At 55.9% G+C, this 22017-nt stretch overlaps 1 protein-coding gene across 10 annotated transcripts in view; it reads right to left on the reverse strand.

Moving 5' to 3' along the window:
* Window positions 1-21659, reverse strand: part of CHD6 (chromodomain helicase DNA binding protein 6) — a 72615-nt gene extending 50956 nt beyond the window's left edge. For 7 of the 10 annotated variants that reach the window (XM_035343512.1, XM_035343506.1, XM_035343503.1 and 4 more), the window contains exon 1: window positions 7607-7654. In XM_035343512.1, the coding sequence (XP_035199403.1) occupies window positions 7607-7639 (33 nt within the window). In that variant the 5' untranslated portion in view covers window positions 7640-7654. Of the gene's footprint in view, window positions 1-7544; window positions 7670-21635 lie in introns of those variants that run through there. The other 3 variants (XM_035343507.1, XM_035343508.1, XM_035343505.1) reach the window with 3 other exon arrangements.
* Between the last annotated feature and the right edge of the window lie 358 nt (window positions 21660-22017).

Here is a 22017-nt window from a genome sequence, read left to right on the forward strand (position 1 = left end):
TGACCCAGGCTGTGGGGCCTCAGCAGGTCCTGCTCTTGGCATCATCCACGAGCCCCAGGGCCTTGGGCCACACTTAACATGTGGGCTGAGAAAGCTGGCAGCAGAGCAGGCCTCCAGCCGTGACCTACTTCGTGGGTCCAGTCTGTGCTTGCACTGTGCTGCTTCAGCAAATCAGAGCAGGCTCTTGGGTGATTGCTCACAAAGACGTCCCCGCCTGCCACAAACGGTGCTGCAATAGGAAACTGAGTGCTGTACAGAAACAACCACGATCCGTCAGATATTCTGTGAAATTGGGAGCACACCGCAGGACCTCTCCTCTCCTGCAACCCCGCTGGGCAGCCAGCAGCCCCTTCACCTCCGAGCGAGCCCACTGCAGCAGGGCTGCAGCACCCCCGAGGCAGCGCTACAGGCTCTAGGTCCAGCAAAGCCAGCACTCACCTCAGGACACCCTGTGGGCATCAGCTGTCAAAGCCTGCCAGGATGGGTCAAAGCTGAGTTTTGGGACAAGTCAGCAGCGCTAGCCTGCAGCTAGAAGAACCCAAAGCTGCCCTGCCATGAAAGGGCCGTTGAACACCAGTTTGTCGGACTGAATAGCTTATGGCTCACACAGGCAGCAGCAGAAGAGGGGGGAACCAAAATGAGGCACCTCCACACCGAGCAAGGACTGCCAGCCCCTGACATCCTTTTGCACCGAATCCTAACCCTAACCTGCTTGGTTTGTCCTGAGGACAGAAGGCTCCATGTCATGCTGCTACAAGCCTATGGCAAGCTCTTGCTGTCCACATGGGACTGCAGTGCCAAGTACTCATTTGTGGTCAGCTTGGCGCACTGGAGAGAGCTAGGGACAGGCTTTTCCTACTTCCCTTTGATGAGGTTCAGTTTATCCTGGTTTCTCTTCAACAAAAGTCAACAGGAAAAGCCTGGGAAAGCAGAACAAATGTTATCTGTGCTCCTGTGTGGCTTCAAAGCACATTTGCAGCTTGCCTACCACAGCCTTTGCTGCTCCCAAGGGCACACTGTGACTGTGGGCTCCAACGCACCTGGTGGCATTCAGTACTACCAACTGATAAGATGCGGGAAAAAAACACACTAGTTTTGTTTTGATACTGCTGCCGTCCTAAGTGGCTTCTAATTCCCAAGATGTGATTATAAAGAAGCATTTCCTCACCAACCCTCTGCCCCATTCCGTTTTGTCATCCTCCATCACATCTTCCCTCTGCAGAGCTCTCTGCCCAGCGCAGGTGCCAAGCAACCCTCTCCTCGAACATAAGCACAAGCTGCTCCACTTCTCCAACCATCTGCCTTACCCTTCTCCGTGCCTCTTCTTACCCCACTGGGCTTGGGGTGGCAGCAGGAAAGCGCTCAGTATCGACGAGGTACCACACAGCAGCAGGAAAAATTCAGCTCTGTTCTCTCTCCCTGTCTAAATCCTGAATGCACCTCTGTGACAACCTGCAAGCAGAGGCCAAAGCCCCTTGCAGTGTTTCAGTCTCCTCCATGAGCAAGGACAGCCCCAAAAGAACCCATAAGGCTAGTGGCATATCTTAAGATTTTTCTACAACTCTTCCAACTCAGTTTCCACTTCAGATCGCAGATAATCGCACACAGCAGGCACTGTACATCCGCCTTCCCTGTGGCTTTGGAGAACGAGGACTGAGCAGCACCTGCAGGCACCAGCAGGTGCCTTCTCCCCATGCTGTGCTCTGAAAGCCACCACAGTCCTCCTATTCTTTAGTCAGTCATTAATTCACCGGAATACCTCTGATCAGGACACCACTCATCTTCTTTAAAAGCATTTTGAGAGATGGTGTTGGGAGCTGCTGCTGGCCAACAGCTGTCTGCGAGTCCTTCTGGTCTTAACTTCATCTTTAAAACCCACAGCAGACTGCGAGGGGTGACTTTTCCTTAAAAAAGCTATCCTGACTAGTCACTACTGTAGTATTTTCACATATAAAGGCATTAAACTGAGCATTTATTACAGTTCCTAATGATTTACCCAATACACAGGTAAATCTGTTGCTCTCTGATTTCCCAGAGGGACCCCAGCTCCTTTCGGAAGCTGCATCACGCTTGCTGCAGCTTCCCTTCCGCAGGCACAGCCCTGACAGATGACGACTCCTGGCGAGTGATTCCCAGCATCGCATCAGGCTCCTTTACAATGACAGAGCAAATACCATCTAATCCTGCTGGCATGTGTTACTTGGCTCAAAAAAAAATCTTCATCAAACCCCTCAATGGAAGGGCAATTCTCATGCACGCCTGCCATCAGGGATGGCTCCGGGTTCCTAGCAGAGCTGTTCTGCCAATGCCCTTTTTCCACAAGCACTCACTTGACACCTCAGTTGCTTATTTACCCTGTGGCTCCTCTTAAAGGCTTTTTAGTCTTGAGATATTTGGAAAATAATTTATTAGATTTCATGCTTTTAGCAAGCTGTTCCTAAAAATATTTTTAGTCCTGCTTTGTTATGGGTTTGTTTTAAATTCCCAACGTGCCCTTTATCTCACAACTTTTTTAATTAAAGATGAACATATTTTTACATTGAACAGCCTCTTCTACATGTCTTCTGCATGTCTTACGATGTACCTGTCTAACCCTGCAATTTTTGTTGTTTCTAAGGTGTTTTGGAGAGGAGGAGGGGAAGGAAAGAAGAATAAATCCAGGTATTGGTGGCAATGCATACCTCCTCTAAGCCTCCCATACAATACCCAAGCAGCCTCCATACTCCTTGTATCATTTTTATCCTTAGAGCTTTTCCTTTGAATTGTCTCTCAACTAGCATTTTTTGGTGAGGATTGTAATGATTTTATGTTTTCAGAATACATTTTTATGTACAGTTTATACATTCTTTAATTCCCTGAGGAACCTTCTACAAATCACATTTAATACAGATCCCTTGGCAAATCCCTCGGCAGGAGCTGGAGCACAAAGTCTTTTCCCATGTGTCGAACTGTCAAAGAGAAGGTCAGGAGCAAAAAAAAAAAAAGTAAAAACTCCCCGGAGTGCCATAAAGGCTAATGGAGAGCACTTATAATTGCACTATCCCATCAGAAGGCAAAGCCAAGGTTAGGGTGGGCCTTAATGGTGTGTTTCCTTAACTTAAAATTGTTTTATTTCATGTGAAGTCCCAATTTGCCTCAGCTTCCCAGCTTTTATTCAGGACTTGGGGGAAACAGCACCAGAAGGTGCAAGGCACCGTGCCTGCTCCTGCCCCGGCTCTGGGAGGGCTCCCTTGGTCTCCCGAAGCGCAGCAGCGCAAGGCTGGCCAGCCGGGCGTGCAGCTGAGACTGCCCTCTGCGAGCCCCCCAGCAAGGAGCAGGGCTGGGCTTGCAGGGACCTCAGGGGAGAGCTTCCAGCTGCCCTGGGCCACGTGTGTGGGCAGCTGGGGAGCGGTAAAGTTCAGCAGGGGCTGCCCACAGCTTGAGCTGGGTGCAAAAAGCCTTGCTGGAGCCGGGCACCTGCAAAGGGAACAGCGGCGAAAGGAGACAACAGAGAACAGAAGGCAGCTTTGGGTGAAGATGGGAGAAAAGTGGGCCCAGGCACCTGGCAGGGTACAGGAAAAGGATCCAGACTTGGCTAGCTGGGGCAGAAGAGCCTGCGCCTTGCGCACAGGCAGGAAGGAGCCATTGTGCACCCAGAGCCATGGCCAGGGAGACCTGGCCACCATCCCTGCCTCCTGCACTCCCAGCCCCATGACGGGCAGCCCAGCATCACTGCCAGCCAGTAAAGGCGGCCCTGGTTCCACAGCGTGAGCGCTGGTCACACAATGCCAGGAGAGGCTGCAGCAAGAGAGGCTCCTGCCGTGCAGCAAAAGTCTCAGACCGGCAGGGCAGCGTGGTGGGGACGAAGCGGACCTCGCACCAGCACGGCCGGGAGCTGGAGTCTCCTCCCCACCCGGCAGCATAGCCTTGCTGGCGGGGCAAGGCTTTGCCACAGCCCCGGGGCCTGTACTACAGCTCCATCCTGCGAGGAGGCCAAGCCCTTCTCACCGGCATCACCTGGAGCCGAGCTCAGATGGCACCCACATGCCGTGTCCTTGGTGGGTGGTGTGATCGGCGCCAGCAGCAGTGGCCATGCCACATGCTGCCTCATGCCTTGCAAGCGCCAGCACTATTTGATCCCCCTCTGCTGCAGGCTGGAGTTGGCCCCCTGCAGCCCCCCAGGAGGAGCAGGACCCTTCTGAGGAAGTGTGCTAGGGCGCGCTCGAACCCCACCAATCTGTCCTACACAGGGGGCCTCGACAGGGACACCCTGACAGAAGGGTTCCTCAAAGGCTTCCACACTCTTTAAAACCAGCCCAGCAGCTGGGGGCTGCCCAGTGCCCCTGCTGCCTGGCTGCCTGGCTCCCCCCCCACAGCACTGCCTGCACCCGTCAGCAAGGTGGCCCCCCGGCCAGCAGCCCGAGGTGGGCAACATCACCCAGCTCTGCCTCCCCAGGACGGCTGCACTGGGCAGGTCCAGCCCCACAGCTGGCTGCGGAGCACCCGAGGGGCATGGAAAAGGCAGCTTTTTCCATACACTGCATTTTCACAGGCTGTTGAGCCACCCTCGCCGGCAGCTGCAATCCCCACCGGTGGCATGCACAGCATGGGCTGTTGCATCCTAGCTGCCGTCTGTCCACATCCCTTGTTTCCAGCTCTTATTGCAATGCAGCAGAAGCTAAAAATACACAAGTGCCACCCTCCCTCATGTCTCCAAACAAGCTCCGCAGTTGCCACGGGATGAGCGTGACGGAGGTGGGGGCTGGCTCTGTTCCCAAGGCACTTCACTGAGCCGCAGCCCGTGGCACTACGGCCGGGAAGCTCTGTCCTGCAGCTGAGCTGGCCCCGGCAGCACGGGTGGTAGGCAGGGGGGAGGCAGGGGGGGGACGCTGCGGTTTGGGACCAATGGCACGGTGCCCAGAGGACCCTGCCGAGAAGCACAAACAGCAGTGGGGTGAGCAGCCCCTGGGACAGTGGCTCTGGGGGCCAGCTCGAGGAGCAGGGCAGCCCCAGCTCACCCTGCCTTCATCCTGAGCAGAGCAGCTGCCTGCAGGCTGCTAAGCACAGCAAGGCTCCTCTGTGCAGCCAGCACCAGGGCTGCTGCACCCAACTGCCTCATCAAGACAAAAAAGCCCCAAGTATGCCAGGAACCCAGGAACACAGCTCGGGATTGAACCACAGCCCTCCGGCACGAGGTCCCTCTGCTGTTGGGCAAGCCCTGTTTATGGCCTCAGAACTATTTGCAGTAGACGAGACATCAAAGCTCACGTTTCACTAAAACAGACCCATAAAATTCAGGAAATAGCTTCGTCTCATGCAGCGAGTACTGGAAGCAAAGGCAAAGCAGAGCTTCCTTCAGATGTGCTGTGGGACACCGGACTGCTAGAGGACACAATGCTGGTGGGAAAGTGCGCTGTGCCTGCCAGCATAATACCCATGGTCCTGGGATGTTCTCACTGCCCGCTGCCTCCCCACACCGCTAACCTTCTCCAAACCCAGGCTCAAAAAACTGGGGCAGGCAGGAGCCTAGGACTCGCACTGCTTCCCATCCTCTTCCCCTCCAAAAGGCAAGAAGTGTTGCTCTGCTCTTACAGCCTGGGCAGGAGGGGGCCATTTCCACCTCTGCAGAGATTTAAAGGCACCATGGCATAACTGCCCTTATTTTAGTTTGGTATTTCTCAGGTTATTCAGCATGTCAAAGCTTGGCAGAAAGTAGCAGGAGCAGCACCCTGCTTACTGTGGCACAAACAAAGCGGACCCTTTAGCGCCCAGGCAGGAGCAGGACACAGCCAGGAACACTGCCCAGGGAAGGATGGCGCTGCCGAATCTGCTGAACCTCCCGGTGAAAATCCATCACTTGCCATTGCTCCCAGGGAACCAGGCACCCCCGCCCCACCTCCATCAGCCCTGGCACACCGCCTCGTAAGTCACGAGGGAGGTGACAGGTTTCACGAGTTAGTCACAGCTTGGTGACAAACCCACCAGATCTTCACGCATTGCTAAGACAGAACAGTGATGCGAACACCTCCCCTGCCTGCCCCAGCAGCCGCTCAGTGGCAGTGCCCTAAGGACAAGCGAGCTCCTGGCACTGCCACGGCTCCTGCAGGTGAGTGGCTGGCAGAGGTGGTTCTGGGAACCACGCAAGCATCCTGTCCTCTCTGGAGGACACTGCTTGACAGGGCAGTGGCTCTCCTTGGTGCCACGAGAAGGGGCTGTGTGCAAGGCGCAGTCAGCTCCTGGGTGCACGTCCAGCCCCAGGGGAGCAGGGAACAACCCCTCTTGCTAGTTCTGTCCCCAGCACAGACTTGGTCTGCAGAACAGGTACACAAAACACTGACAACCGAGCCATTTGAAATCTCCACATGCTGGGGGAGGATGGTTTTCCTGTGCTCAAAACCCAATCACCTCAGCAACCCCACCTACAGAGCAGCCAAAGCCGCTCCATCAGCCCAACGGTGAGGTGGGAATTTCTCACCTGGCCTTCATCCCCAGAGGATGGATGTCGCTCTCACACATGCCCCAAAGCCCCTGCTGGGGCAGCAGCAACCCAGCTGTGGTGGTAAACAAGCCCTGCCATGCTCCCCTTCTCCTCAGCTTCAGGCTGGCTCTTCCTCCCCACAGCACCTCTAGGACACACCGTCATTAATCTCACTGCTCCGTACGATACCAGTACCCTGTACGCACGCCTTCCTGCATTTGCCGCGTTTGGCTTGCCGCGAGCTTAGAGCGCCACCACCCACCTTTTCCAAATCCTTCCCTCCCTTCCTCCTCGCAACTAACCTGCCACAACAGCGCGACACGCAGCTGCCCTGAGCAGCACCAAGGCACCGGCACAGAGCTGGCCAGGAACAGCACCAGCTCATGCTCTCCAACAGATTTATCCCTCAGCTGCATGGTCAGTTTAATGGCTTCCCATTAAAGCAGCACAGACACAAATCAGCTCAGGGAGGAGTGCGTTGTTTTATACCTCCAGCCGTATTTCACCCTTGCTGGCAGAGTCCATACACGTAACAGGTCCTTTCCCCTTAGCAGAGCACCGACGGTCAGGTCTTCCTGTGCACACAGTTAACACAGACCACTGGCTCATAAATCTCCTCTGGGAACAGCAGGTAGTTATGATCCGAGGCAGCAATTCGGAAATGGCAGCTTGGTGGGATGGGATTATTTCTGAGCAAGGGAAGATTTGCTGGCCAAGCTCTTGCAGCACTGCAGATGTGCTCGTCCCCAGCCTCCCCACTGGTGCCAGTCCTGGAGCATTACATTATTAGCAGCAAGCACAGCAAACCTGCACTTGCGTAACATAGGCATGATGAGATTCAAACAAGAGGCAACACTAGTGACTTTGGGGGAAAAGAAGGGCTGCTCCTACACAAGGAATGAGACCAAATCAAGAGTATTTTGATTACTGAACACAAATCCCACCCTGTTCGATTGCCCAAGCAAGACTTATCCACTCCAGGCTGCAGCTCTGGTCAAATTTCAACCTCCTGAGCTTTGGCCCTAACTGGAAATACAATGATCCCTCCCTGCCCCCTTCCCACCACACATGGACTGCAACAACTCACACACAGGACAAGGTCCCAAGGCCTTGACAGCTCAGTTAGGAGAAGGAGGGAGGGTCACAAACCTGCTTTTCTTTTTTCTGTATTTTCATTATCATCAAATCTGGGATGAATGTTATTTCTGTAAGACACAACAAAAAAAAATTGACAATAAAGAGACTGGTGAACTCAAGGTACTCAAACCATCCACCTCACCCCTCCGAGAGGCCATGCAAACCCCAGTCCCACCCAGAGTAACAAGGCTGCACGAGTGAAATGCTCTCAGGGACAAACTTCGGAACCGTGGTCTGCTGAGCCATGGTGACTATGCAAGCCCAGGCAGCTCAGTGCTACCTGAACCCCGCACGAAGGGGTTACTAACCTGGGGTTAGTGGAGATGCCTACCTGCCCGCCAGAGCACAAACCCTACACCAGGCACCCCCAAGACGTGTCAGGTGCTGCCAGTCCTGCAGCAGCAAAGGGAAGCAGCAAATCAGCTTGTGCCAAACTGCGATGACTAAAGTACAGGATCCAGACGGGACACAGGAGCTCAGCAGGCACCGGAGGCAAGGGATGTCCATGCACTCCCATGGCTGGGGATGGGGAAAAAATGCACCTCGCTGTGCTGTTCCTCACCCTGGCTCAGAGCCATGCACCACTGGGGACAGCTCCGCAGCAGCTCTGCTCGCTCACCCTGCATAAGGAACACGAGGCTTTTGTTCTGAAGAAGCACTACCAGAGACGTGCGCTGCCTTTGTCACCACAGCCAGCTGCTCCCGTGCTCTACGGCACAGCGTGGTGGCTGAGGGCTGTGAGCCCTGAAGAAAGCAGCAGATGCTGGGAGGGCAGGGGTGAGGTGGCAGGGGAAGAGTCACACTGCCAGTGGGCACCATCTCCCTGGCACAGTGCTGTCACCCACTGAGGAGGGGACCACTGAGGACTTCATGGGTCTGTGGCTGTGCAGCACCCCTTGGGGGCAGAGACCAGCCCAGAGACCAACCTCCCTGCTCCAGGGGCCGTGCTAGGGCCCAGCCAGCAGTGCCGTGTTGCCGGGCTCTCCTTGGTGGCCAAAGCTCCCCGCGGACTCTGCCCAAATGCAGGCACAAAATCCAGAGCAGTCTGCCATGCCAGCGACACGTGCCACCAGGCTGGTGAGCAGACATGCACGTGCCCAGGGCCAGTTTCCCTGGGGACCCGGCACAGGTCGGAAGTTACCAGGTAAATGAGAGCTCTGGTTCACTGCTTCCCCCTTGCTGGTACATGGCCAGCAAAAAGGCTGGGAGCAGCCCTGCCCCACGGGGCATCAGCAGCAGAAATGGTGCCAAGCCCAGGCTGACGGGGCATCACTGCAGCTCCGCAGAACACGTGCACCGGCTGGGGCAGCCAGGGGGACATGATGGGGTTTCAGCCCTGCGCCCTTCCCAGCGCAGTCTTGCCACAGCACACCTAACAGAGCTGTCGGGTCTTGCCCAGAGCCCCAGCTCCAGCAGATGCTTTCCAAGGGCCAGCCCTCAACAGTTGTCTGCTCCCATGGTGCCAGCAACGGAAGCCAAGGAGCCCAGAAGTATTTGAGGAGTGTTTTAGACACAAATCCCACAAACATCTGCCTCGTTTCCCTCCCATACCATGCAAACCCCACTCCACACAGCAGCCAGCAATGCAGGAGCCTGCCTTGCTGCAGTAGCTGTCACACTCGCTTGGCGCAGGCAATCGGCTGCTGCAGACCCAGCAGTCCCCCCACATCCTCTCGCCATGTCTCCCATTACCAAAACCCAGAGCCACTTCTCCCCTGAGCCAGTGCTTCTCTTGGGGCTCTCTTCCCAAAGGTGAGTGCCCAACGGGCCCTGCGGACGGGCAGGAACAGGCCAGCACACGAGGGGACCGATCCTGCATGGCAATGTTGGTCCAACTCCACAGCTCCCTCCTGCTCCTGCAGCTCACAACAATCCTGCCAGGCTCCAGCAGAGAGCAGCCCCAGACCAAAGGTTTGCTCAGAGTCAGATACGCTGACGTCTGTCTAGGTTTGTTTCAGCTTTCGCAGAGTCCTGTGGGCTGCAGGAGGCTCCCAGGGCTCAGCTGACCGCTCAGCAGCAGCACAGGAGTGCTCCAGCCTTCGCCCGCTGGGCCCAGCCTGCATCCTGCACGGCCCTCTGGGTGCCCCCAGGTCCCCAGGCAGGAGATGCTCTTAGCCCTGGCTCTGCTTCATGGCCTCTCCTTCAGATTCTCTTCTGGAATAGCTCAGAAGATGGATGTTGGACCCCTCAGCCCTTGCAGGCACTAGCGCTCTCTTTCTGCTCTGTATTTTCCATCCATCATCAACAGGCTGCAATCTCCCTTCCACGCCCAGTTCTGCACAGCCCTGGGGAGCTGAGGGAGCTCCCCCATCGCCCCTCGCCCTGCAGGCCGGTGTCACAGCTCTCAGCCTTGAGGATTTGTCTAGGCTACTCCCCAGAACAGAGCTCTCACAGGGCAAACCACTTCCAGGCCCACAGAGTCAGCCTCCTGCAGCTGTGGAGATGGCTCCGGCAGCACAGCCGACATCTCTGTCAGCAGAGAATGTCCTCCAGGGACCCCCACATCTCCCCAGCATGACTCTGGCCACCTCTTGGGTCCAGGGCAGGGCCAAAACCCACCCAGAGAGAGTCTACAAGGGCGTCTGGAGCTGTCTGGGCGCACAGGCAGTTTCACCCAGCCCAAAGGGGTGGCAGGGAAGGAGGAAGGCTCAGACACTGCCCACAAGGCAGCACTTCAGCACTGCTTCTGGCAAGCCAAAGCTGGGATGAATACATTGCTGCAGGCTCCTCAGCACCAGGCTAGCCCCGGCTGGAAGCCCCTGTACTGTGTCCTCTCATAGTCAACGTCTATGGCCTACAGGAGCTGGCCTCCACCACTCCCGTCTGCCTTTTCAGGCTTTTTTTTTTATTATTAAAATAAAACAAACGTTACACACTATGGATCAGACACATTTAGCTGCCTAGGTGCCTGCACACTCACCACTGTCTGTATGTCTTTCTTATAACACAGGCGGTGCCAGGAGCTGAAGGCGAGGGCAGAGGGGTGCCAGGACACCGTGCTCCGCAGGGGCTGAGCCCGCCGCTGCTCCCCCTGCCCTCAGCCCCGGTGGCCTCCCACAGCCCCAGCCTCTGCCTCCATCACATCACGCAGCCTGGGGTGGATTTTGGAGCACAGCAGCTACACAGACAGCAGGCCAGCAGGACGATGCCTGCAGGCAAGAAAGGGTGGCCAGTGCCACAGGCAGGTGGCACAAGGGAACAAGGCCCATGGTGGGTGGGCAGAGCCCTGGGCAGAGCCCTTCGACCTAAGTCGTGTGTCTCATCCCTAGCAGGCTCTTTACCAAGCCAGTAAGCCCACAGCTCCGGCATGTCGCAGGCCCAGCGTTGCCAGGAACCTCGGAGCAGGGATGTTCCCAGCAGAAAGGGCAGCCAGGATGCTGCAGCCAAGGGGGCAGCCACGGACCTGGCTCGGGTGGCTGCTCGTTCCTGCTGGTTGATTTCCCCAGCGGGTGCTCACAGACCGTTCTGCACGCCCAGTACACGCACACACAGCTCACGGGCAGCTTCTGCCAGGGAAGCTAGCAGCAGGAAGGCATTTCTGCAGCTACCCCTGCGTGGCAGGACACAGACAACCCCGGCTTCTGCAGGCTGCATGGGGCATGGCAGAGGCCCAGCTACGTCTGGCAGCATTGGCACACGTCAACGGAGGACGAGCTCTTGGCCTGTCCTCTGGCAGGCTCTGGATGAGCAGGGGGACAGGACGGGACTAGGGAACAGGCTCAAGAGGGGACATGGGGAGCAGAGAGCTGGAGGAGGTTTCCCCATGACTGACGCTGTGAAGCACATGGGTCACTTCTCAGCACACACCCACAAGGGGATCCCAGGAGCTCTCACTGCAGGCCACAGACACAGGACAGACCTGTGCCCCAAAAGCACTCAGCATGGCTGCAGCCAGCGAAGGACACATGGGAACAGAGCAGGCAAGATCCTCCTTTCACCCTACCGAAGACAGGAAAACGTCTCTGGGTTTTCCTTCTTCTGTCTGCCTCTACGTAAAGCAGCTTGAAAATGCCCAGCCCTGCACAGGCACCACCCGCTCTCCCAGCATCCTGTCCAGCCAAGCCTGTTGCCCTGTGCAGCCTTGGGGCAGTGTGTCCCCATGCTCAGGAGTGGTCCCAAGCCCCAGCACGCAGCTCTACTCTTCTGCTGCAGCTGGCTGCAGGTACCCAGCACCCACTGGGTTACCCGACTTATTTCCATAGCACTGAAACCAGTGCATGTACCTGTCTTAGAAAATCAAGGCTGAGACGCTCGTTAGTCCCAGAGGAGACAGCTTTAACAGAGATATTGTCTCTGACAGTGAGCAAAGCCCTTTCAGCACAAAGAAAAACCCAGCAACGTCATTGCCAGTGTCAGGAGAGGGCCTCCTGTCCGCACACACACGTCCCACGAAGACGGCAGCACCCAGGTCCTCGCAGGGCCTGCAGGCCCCACTGTGCCACGCTCCTGCTTCCAAAGGACGTGAGCTGCAGCGGTGAACGCAGCTGGCAGGGAACGCGGGGCTGCCAACGCTTCCTGCTGCTCGTGGTCCCACGGATCTGCCACCTCCTTTCAGGGACGAGCTGGAGGGGAGGCAGGGGCCACGTTCGTGCTGCACAGAGCTGTGCTCTGCCACTGCTGCGGCCTCCAGAGCATCCGGCGCGGCCTGGCCTCGGAGCCAGGAGCTGCTCCTGCATCCTGAAGGGAAACACACCGCCTGCTAAGGAGCACCACCACTGCTGGCATGTGGATGTATGCTCTGTGAGCCCCGTTTAACTAGCCATTTCCATGCTAATTAAGTATTTGCAGACTAAAGAGAAATTCTAATCTCAAATGAGACAGCCCAATTTTCTAAATGTGCTTATGGTTTTCATATGGAGATCAACATGTTCTCACTACCACATCATGTAAGTGCTCCAGGCTGCGAGATTCAGCTTTCTTGCCACGGCTTTTACGCTCTGTGCTTGTTTTTATGTCTTTTTAACCCCATACAATTGATGCATATCCCATACCAGTGTTGCCAGCCTACAACAGCCCCAGCACCGAGCGGTTGCCAGAGCTGCAGGTCACCACAGGCAAAGGCAAGTCCTTCGCCACACTGTGGTACCAGCTCCTCATGTCCCTGGCTCCAGGTGCTCGCAGGCCGCAGGAGCACACATCGTGTCCTGGCTGTGTACTGGGAGCTGCCCTGTTGTGCGCAGAGACCAGCAAAGTGGTGCTGAAAGCTGTTTTGTCCCTCTGCACGAGCAGACCATCTCTCTGTGGCGTGGCCTCTACAAAGCATCTGCTGCTAGCAATGACGTTTTCAGTTACACAATTTGGGGCATGTCGGGTTACTATCCTCCTCCCTTGAATTTATTTTTATTGTTCTGTAAGTGCCAGACATCCCTACACCAGACTGAATCCACATCATGCCTGTATTTCCTGGCATGACTGCCTGGGTTCCTTCAAGAGCTGAAGTCTTTGTGCACGAGCCAGAAACATTATCAGAAATTCCATGTTTGAGCCAATACCAAACAGTGACTGTGTGCTCTTCCCCTTTTACCAGCCTCCCCACAAGAGTGGCCAGGCTCTATTCTGCAGCTGGAGGATTGATTTTCCCAGTTCAGAGGCTGAGGCTCACTGACATGCGGCTCACGTGCTCCGAGCATCCTGCGGACACGCAAAGTGCTCCTGCCAAGCGGCCCCAACCACCCGTTCTGCAAAAACGTACCTCAGCTCATGGCAGGGAGCAACCACCTATCTCCTCTGTACCCGCACATCCCTGTGGAGCAGTGCCCCTCTGCTTTCCCTTCAAAAATAGAGAAGATATTCTCAAGATAATCTTCAGGAGGAAAAAAATGAGCATCGAAAATGAGCTGATTGCAAAGGCACAGATAACAGAGGTGTCCCAGACTTGTAAACCCATAGTGAGACAGATCTCTAGAAAATTTCACTCCAGTTTGCACAGCTATAGAACTTTTAACACGCATTTCGGAAACAAGCCAGGCGGGTTTGGGGAGGAGGGCAGCAGAGGAAAAGGACCTACATCTTTGCAGTGGTAACTCGGACAGACCCTGAGTGAGTCTGTCTTAGGCTGGATCAAGCGCGGTGCTCGTAGGGCTGAGCCTGTGAAGCGCAGAGCCTTGGCTACGGCACGCCGACCAGGACCAGTGCAGCTCGTGGACACATTCATGTCACCAGAGACAAAGGAAAACAGTGTTACGAGAGCACAGCACACAGGGAGAGGCTGTGAGCTAGGCCTGCCCTGCAGCACTAGCAGACAGCAACAGAAGGGCAGGCCTGGGAAGCCAGAGACCGCCCAGGACAAAGCCACAACAGACGGCCACTGCTGAGGCTGCTTCTCAAGATCATACCTGATGGAAGGACAGACTGCTGTTGCCCATGCCCTGTTGTTTTTCAGAAGGAGAGGAGGGTTCTGGCAAAACAGCCAAAGTGCTCTTCCAAACTGTCCACCACACAGCATGTCTCCACACCGGAGCAGCCAGCTTCCTGCTTGCTGAACACCATCTGCTGAAAATCCAGCTCCGAGCAAGCACGATGCACACTTGTGCACTCACCCTCAATCTGCACAGGCTGGGCAACAAGCTGAGCACAGAGGCCTCCGTTTGTACATGCAGTGGCTGCACAACCACTAGATTAGCACACACTGTGCATCCAGACTGCAGAGAGCCACCAAGGAGAATGAGAAGCACCTGCACGAAGCAGAGCTGGGATGGGCTGGAGCAGCAGGCATGCAGCAGGAGATGACCAAGTGGACAGCGTCCAAGATTCATCCCTGAGCACAGCAGCAGATGTGCCAGCAAACACCCCGAGTGTAAGACTTGGCAGGCACGACGGGGGCTGGCAGGACTGGCTTGCTCAGGACCGCCAGTCACGTCAGGGCCCACTCTGCGCTGCAGCCGCACTGGGGAGCTCTGGCCCTCCAGCCCAGAGGTAGGTGCCTCACCAGCAGGCTTCCAGGTGCTGAAGGCTCTGCACAGTCTCTCATGTGCCAGGCAAGGATTTTACGGTTCCAAAGGCAACACATCCTTTCTTGCAGCTACAACAGCTCTGAAGCAGGGAAACGAAGCAGTAGGTTGTCAGATGAGACCCTGTCTGGATCAAACCACCTCAGGAAAGCAAGTTCATACTGGCTGCAGTTCTCCCTGCACCTTCCTCCATAAACACCTCAGACCCTTGAAATTTTCCCCGGCTGATGCTGGAGCCTGGATACATTCCCTCTCGCAGACACCTCCCAGGCTGTGGCACCGCTCCAGACAGCAGCTCCTGTCAGGCCATCCACATGCCATGCACACAGCCCAGTCTCGCCGAGCTTCAGCGAGCCACCTCTCGCAGATCTTCCCGTAGCAGCAGCAAGGGCCAGTGCTGGAAGGGGATGGCCAGCTCTTTGCACCTCCCTTGCTTCTCTCCTCCTGGTATTTTACAGCCATTTAATACAAGCTCTGTCAGTACAAGCTACAGGAGAATTCCCTGGGCTGAGCTCTGGCGTCACGCTGTTCCAGGGGCTCAGACGAGCAGGGCAGCAGTCTCCCACCACAGAGCCAGGAGCAGCGCTGCGCTCTCCTGGGCCCCAGCTCCCAACCTCTGCGCTGCACGCTGGAGTGCCTGTGGCCGTGCTGGAGGAAGGCCGGCCTGCAGTCAGAGAGCTCTGAAACTGGAAACCATACAGCACGAGCCCTATCTGCGCTCAGCCCCCAGGGAGATCCAAGACAGAACTCTGATCAGGGTGATGAGCTATTTCCTGGCATGGTCAGTGCTTATAGGAGCTGGCAGGGCTGTCTGAAAGCAAGCGGGGCAGATCCAGGAGGCTGGGGAGGGCTCGGTGCCATCCCTCCTGACAAGGAAGAGCTCCTTTCCAGAGGTGTCACCATGTGCCACCCAGGCCCAGCCCCAGCACGCTAAACCCCCTCCCCCCCGCCCCGAGAGCATCCCAGGCTCCTTGGCTGAGCTCCAGCAGCCCCATCTACAGCCAAGCTGCCTGCCCAAAGCGGGGGCCTGCCCAGGAGATGGTTTGCAGCCCCTCTATGAGCCTGCCAGACCTAGAGAAGTTACTGCACGGGCAGGCTGACCTATCAGGAGCTTTTCCTCTGTCCCCCACCCACCCAAAAAGCTGAACATGTCCTGAACATCATTGCTACTACTGGGCCGGTGGCAGGACTGGGTGGCAGAGCCCTCCAAGCACACCTCAGTGTTCCCACGGGCACCACTGCGAGACCCAAACGGGAACCCTGCAACACGGCCGCAGCAGCAAGGCTGAAAGAAATGCTGCAAGTCCCAGTGCAGGAAGCAGGAATCTACAAGCCAATCTGCCGCAGGACACAGAAGAATTCCTAGTATGTGGTTTACAAAACTAGTCACACGGCTAGCTTGCCTGCAATTGGCAAGCAATGTTAGAGCAGGCAGCTCTTCAGGTCCCCCTTTACCATCAAACACATCTCAGTGAAGTTCAAACACACTCCACAGCAGCCCCAAAGCCACTACCTACAGAAGTGCCCCAGTTCAATGGGAAATGCACATTTTTAGCCAGGTTTTGAAACTTTAAGGACAGCAAAGTCTCAAAGAATGTTCATAGCTAGTGGTCTGCAACCACAGAAAGCAGCATTTTTCTGCTGCTTTGGCCTGCTTGGGAAGACTTGCTACAATGCACAGGCTTTAGGCTAAGAGCAGCCAGGAGAAAAATCCCGAAGCAGTGGACCAAAGTGTATGAAGCTCCCACACAGACACTGACCACCCGTTACCCCTACAGCCTTGCTTCCAAACCTGACGCGTTTGATTTTACTGCAGAAGAATAAGCAGGTTCTAACACTCATCACCTTGTGCAACGGTGGGCATGAGCTTTGTGTGAAGTCTGCTGGGACACGCAGCTCCTCTGTGTGCTGTGGTACTTCAGGCACGTGGGGCACTGCACGGCCAGGGTGCCAGCAGTGGGACCGTCCACGCAGGGAGAGCTTGCTGTGCTCATGAGCCCAGCCAGCTGCTGGCTCCTAGAACAGCTCTGACTGGCTGTGGGGGATCACATAGTTGCCCCAGGGATGGGAAGCACTAACTGTATTCAGCTTGCTGGAAGCTTTGCTGGACTAGAAGAGAGCAGTCACGAGGGGCAGAGTGTCACCCACTGAGCTTGGGCAGGAGGGAGAGCCTTTGGCTTGTTGTGCTCTTTCAAGGTCTTGTTTGTCCCAAGAAAATGAAAGGGTTTCAAAGAAGGCTTAAACTCAAATTTCTTTTTGAAACAGTTTTCCAAGATGCCTTGAGGCTGCAGTTTTACACAAAGAAAACAAAAATCTTCGAATCTTGGCTTCGCCCACCCTGCCCTCCTGGAGCAGAGTGTGGCTCCTCCCCAGCCTGGTGCCCAGGGACCACGAGGGCAGCTGGGTCAGGGCTGGTCTGGGTGCTCAGGCTCCTCATCGCAGGCACTCAGCACCCAGCTCCTGGCTCCTGTTCCCTGACATCTTTGTGTGTCACTTTTAAAAGCCACATGAAAGCCCCAAAACTACTTTATGGGCTGCAAAATCAGTTGTGCCCAGAAAGCTGTTGAAGCCCTTCAGGGCTGCCGGCGATGCCAACTCAGGGCATCACTTCTCCCAGGCCTGGTCAGAGAGCAACACCAGAGTCCAAATCCAAACCTTGGATCCAAAACTGGGAAGGAGCAGCCTTCACGTTACAACGAGCATCCTGCTTCAGCCCTGCAGCCAGGAGAAGGCACTGGTGCTGTGCCATCCCCCCAAGAGCAAATAAGAAAGGAGAACAAAAGCGAGTTAATATTGTGCAACCCCTCTGGGTGCTCAATTTTGAAATAACAGCTGACTTGCTTTAAAAAAAAAAAAAATCCAGAAATGTGCAGATAACATTTTAAGGTATCAGAAACGTCTCACAGCTGCCAAAACAAAGGGGAGCGGCCAAAACACCTGGCCTGGGAGAAGCCTGCACCGCCAAGAGCTCTGGGCTGGGAGAAAGCCCCCAACAGGGCTGCAGGGCTTGTCCAGGGCTCTGCTGGAAACAAGGATTAGGGGTCAGGGAAAGAAGATGCCTAGAGCTCACACGGGCCTGGGAAGGGGCTGCCAAAAGGAAGCGGGGCTGCCAAGAGACATGAGCTGGGAAGCAGCTCAGAGGCTTTCCTGCAGCCGGGCTGCAGAACAGCTCCGAAAGCTGGGGCTGGGCCACCATGGAGAGGGGCTGCTGAGGCGCTGGGGCGGGAGGCACTTTCCTCAGGCACCTTCCCCAGGGAAATGGTGGGGGCCTTCCCCTGGGCTCAGCCAGAAAACGAGGGCTTGGGTCGAGAAGCAGAAAGCCTGGTGCCATTGCTGGGGTGCGGTTGGAGAGGAGGTACCAAAGGCCAGTGAGGGTTGCCAGGTTGGGAGCAAGCTTTGCTCCAAACGGTGGGTGAGGGGGCTCCTTTAGAGGCTTCCACCCAAAACAGTCCAGGTTGAGTGAAAGAGCAAGCTTGCAGCTGAACCTGACCTGGGGCTTCAACAGCAAAGCAGGGGCTACCGAGAGAGCTGGGCTGCATAAAAGCTATCACCGGCTGGGGGGCCTCCGCGCTGCAGAAAGCCGACAGCTGGAGGCAGGCCACATAACGGGGCCGCTGGGATGCGATAACTTCTCGTTGGGGTGTTCACATTCACATCTAACGCTCAGGCAGAAAATGAGGGCAAGGGCTAAAAGGATAAGGAAAGCCCGGGGTTTATCTTGGAAAAGTACTAAAATTGGGCTACTGAAGATTTTAAGCTGCCAAGAGACCTTGGCTGGGAATAATCTTTTGTATTGTAGGTCTTGTCAGAAGGTTCAGCTGTAAAATTAGGGCTAGGGTACCTGAGAGGGAAAGGGAAAGCCTGAAGAAGCCATTGGAGTGGGGCTGGAAATGGGCTGCTGAAGCCAAGTGGGAGCTGCAAAGAGAAAGGGGCTTGGAGAGACCCCTGGCCTGGGAAACAGCACAGCAGCCTCACCAGCACCCCCATGAAGGGGCCAGGGCTGAGAAAGACAAAGTCAGGAGCTGCAGGCAGAGCTCGGCTGGAAAGGGAATGGCCTCAGGACACTCGCCTGAGGGGGGTTTGCGAACCTCTGGTTTGGGAAGTGGCTGAGGGGGCATGGCTGGGGCTTCCTGGGAAAGTGAACGTTAGGGGTAGGGCTGCAGGACGAGAGCCACTGTTCATGGGGTGCTGGGAGCATGCTGCCAAAGCAAACTCGGGGGCTTCCAATAATCTTGGGATGAAGTTTTTCACCTGCACAGTGCCTGGGGGTCCTTGTCTAAGGCTCAGCAGAAACCGATGGCTGCACTGGAGACGAAGACTTCTGGATTGAAGGTAGCACAAGCCAGTCCTAGTAACAGGCTCCTGCCCTCCCTCGTTTGGGTGCAAAGGGAATAGAGCATCAAGACAAACAGCATTTTTAAAAATCAGTTGTTTGTTTTCAGAGACTGAAGCTTTGCTGATGCTGGCTGAATTTTTACAAGGACAGGTGAAAGATCAAATTTTGCCTTTTTCTTCCTCAAAAGCAACATTCTTGTGGAAACCCTAAAAAAAAAAAAAAGCCAGCCTGAGGCACTGCAACGATTTGCGCTGTAAAACAGCAAGAGCTAGACAAGGATTATTCCAACTGTGCTGAGCGGCTCCATCACAGAAAGCACCAGAACCACCTTAGATTGAATTATATTAAAACATTTCTTGTGGGAACAAGCCGCAATTAGACTGGCCCACAAGTCTGATGATCTTCACAGCCAACGAGCTCAGAACACAGCATGTGTTAGCAAGCAGAAGAGGATTGTGCCCACGGGTTCTGTATTCCAAGAGCAGGCACGGGGTGAGTCCCAGGCGATGCCCCGCTCTCTTTTCAGGAGACCCTGCCAGGGGCTCTCACAGCTGGAGCTCCAACTGGTTTCACAGTGTAGCTGGGGGAAGGCTGGGCTGATGCAAATTCACTGACGACCAGGATACCCGCTGCCCATCGGAGGCATCCTCTGTGCAATGTGGCGCGCACACCAGCGAGGCTCAGCCTAGCAGGCCAGTTCTCAGTGCCCCGCAGGACAAGTGCTCTGCTGGCACCAGTGTCCCTTTGGGCCCTGGGACCCAAGTGCTGTAGCCAGGAGCAGATGAGATGCATCGGCACCCGTCTGTCACACAGACATCAAGGCGCTCCAGAAAGAAAGTTTTACGCATCGCCTTTATCCAGAGAGCAACTTTCATTTCCTGCAGGGAAATCACATCTGTGATGTGGCCGAGGAAGGTGGGAGTCGGCAGCAACCAGCGCAAGCACATGGCCACAGCCCCACGGGACAAGTGACAGCACCCCCTGTCCCCTCCCCATCCCCCCCGCCCCATGCCGCTGCCCTCACAGGCTCCTCACCAGCAGCCAGGAGGTTGCAAACTCAGACAGAGCAGAGGCCTTGGCGTCTACAGAAACTGATGGTGTTTGCCCAAGAAAGCTCCTTATGCAGCACGGCAGCGAGGACAGGAATGTTTTGCCTTATTAGACACACGTCCCTGCAGCACAGTGCCATTTTCAGCTGCCTGTGAGAGGCAGGTGGCTTCCTTCTTTAAAGGGAGAAAGAACAGATTTTTATCTGCAGAAAAAAGCTGCAGCCAGGAAACAACGTGTGCAGTTAAAACAAAAATCAACCCAACCATCAGACCCCTAGAGACTCCTGATCCTTTTCATGCAGACAAGCAAAAGGGGCACGGGGCTTCTCCAAGGGAAGCACAAAGCACGGCAGGAGGTGGGATTCAAGGGGCGAGCGCTGCTCCCAAGGCACCTCCTGAAGGACCCACAGCTGCTGGTGAGCATGCCTGTCCGTGTGCCAGAAATGCCGGTGCTCACACACTCACAAAACCTCCTCTTTCCACCTTCTGAACAGGAATTCAAGCCTGAAACACATCTCTGGCTCCCACAATCTGAAGCAACACAGAGCACAAACTAGCTGTCCTCAGCCACCCGCAACGCTCTCACGTGCCACGCACCCCACCGTGGGTTCTGTCACAGCACAAAAACAACATGCATTCGCTGTCACAGCCAAGCCACTCTCAGGAGCCACATCTCCACAAAAACCCAGCCAAGAGACCGCATTTGCCTCTCAGCAGGTCCCTAGGAGAGTCCAGAAGCGAGAGCCCTGACAAGCCCAGCTCCTTGGCCTGGCTGCAGCCCCTCCAGCAGCTGCCGTCGGTCCCGGCCACTTGCTGCGTGGGACAGTGATGCTGCCGGCTGCCAGCACCATCCCAGCACCACCCCACATCACTCTGCGGACCCACGCGAGCTGGGAGCATGGCTCAACAACAGCCATTATGCCACGTTCAGCCGCCTGTCTTCACTTTTTGGGGTGGCAGGGACATCCCCACTGCCTAACATGAGCTGCAGTAGCAGCTCCTATGGAAAAGCAGAGATACTGTGCCAGCCCTGGCGGCCTGAGAGCTGCTCCACATCCTTACAACCCGCTGTCATCGCAGCTGCCACCCTCAGCTCAAACTGAGCAGCAGCACCTCATGCCCAACACCATGCCTCATGGCCTCATGGAAGGGGGAAAGGAGTCTGCAGCCATTCCTTTACCCTGCAGAGAAGACATCAAGCCATGACATTTTGCTATCAGGGTTCAGCATCACAGGAAACCTTTCAGGAGTTTGCAAAGCTGAAGCACTAATACTGGTGCACCAGCAGGGACCCCCAAAGTCCTTGTCCTTGCAGATGGTCAGAGGCAGAGGAACAGCACCAGGACCCTGTCTCACAGCATGCCTTGGCCCATGGTGCGGACAGCCGCCACACCAGCACACGTACCAGAAGCTGGATCAGAGCGCTGGGCGTAAGGGACCAGCCTCAGCAAGCACAGATCACTCCCAGAGGAGCAGGAGCACCTGCATCTGCCCAAAGACAGCTGGGGACAGCAAGTCTTGGCTGCTGCTTGCCAAGAGAAGTTTGCTGCATTGCCCTACTACTCGCTCTCTGATCACCGGGAGCATGCCAGAGTGGATATGGACAGGTCAGGACCGCAGCCCAAGTCACTTTGTGGATGACAACCCAGAGAGATAGTCTGAGGAGAACCAAGCATGGCCCAGTCACCACACAGCCACCCCCCTACCTGGCGCATCCACTCTGCAGGCGAGCGGCAGGAGAAGACCCAGGGGTTTGCCTGGGACAGAGCAGGAGCAGAGCTCCGGGCCTGCACTGTCCTTCATCCGCTTGGCTTGGCTGGCACCCTTCTCCAAGTCACCAAACAGCAGACAGACAGACATCCGCAGTCCCCTGGTGTCGTTTGGTTCCTGCTACCTTATAAGTCCCTGTTCCCAGGCAGGGCTGCAAGGCACGTCTCAGCCGGCAGAGCTCCTGGAGCCTGTGGTACAATCCAGAGGGACTCGGGCTGCTATGTTCTGGTGGGCTGCCTGGAGCAGGGCCTCTGCAAAGACATCGCCCTGGCACTGCCCGCACCGAGGGCTCCTACTCACCCAGAGCTCGCTGCTGTA

This window comes from Oxyura jamaicensis, chromosome 20, assembly GCF_011077185.1.
Source record: "Oxyura jamaicensis isolate SHBP4307 breed ruddy duck chromosome 20, BPBGC_Ojam_1.0, whole genome shotgun sequence".
In the NCBI taxonomy this organism is placed as follows: Eukaryota; Metazoa; Chordata; class Aves; order Anseriformes; family Anatidae; genus Oxyura; species Oxyura jamaicensis.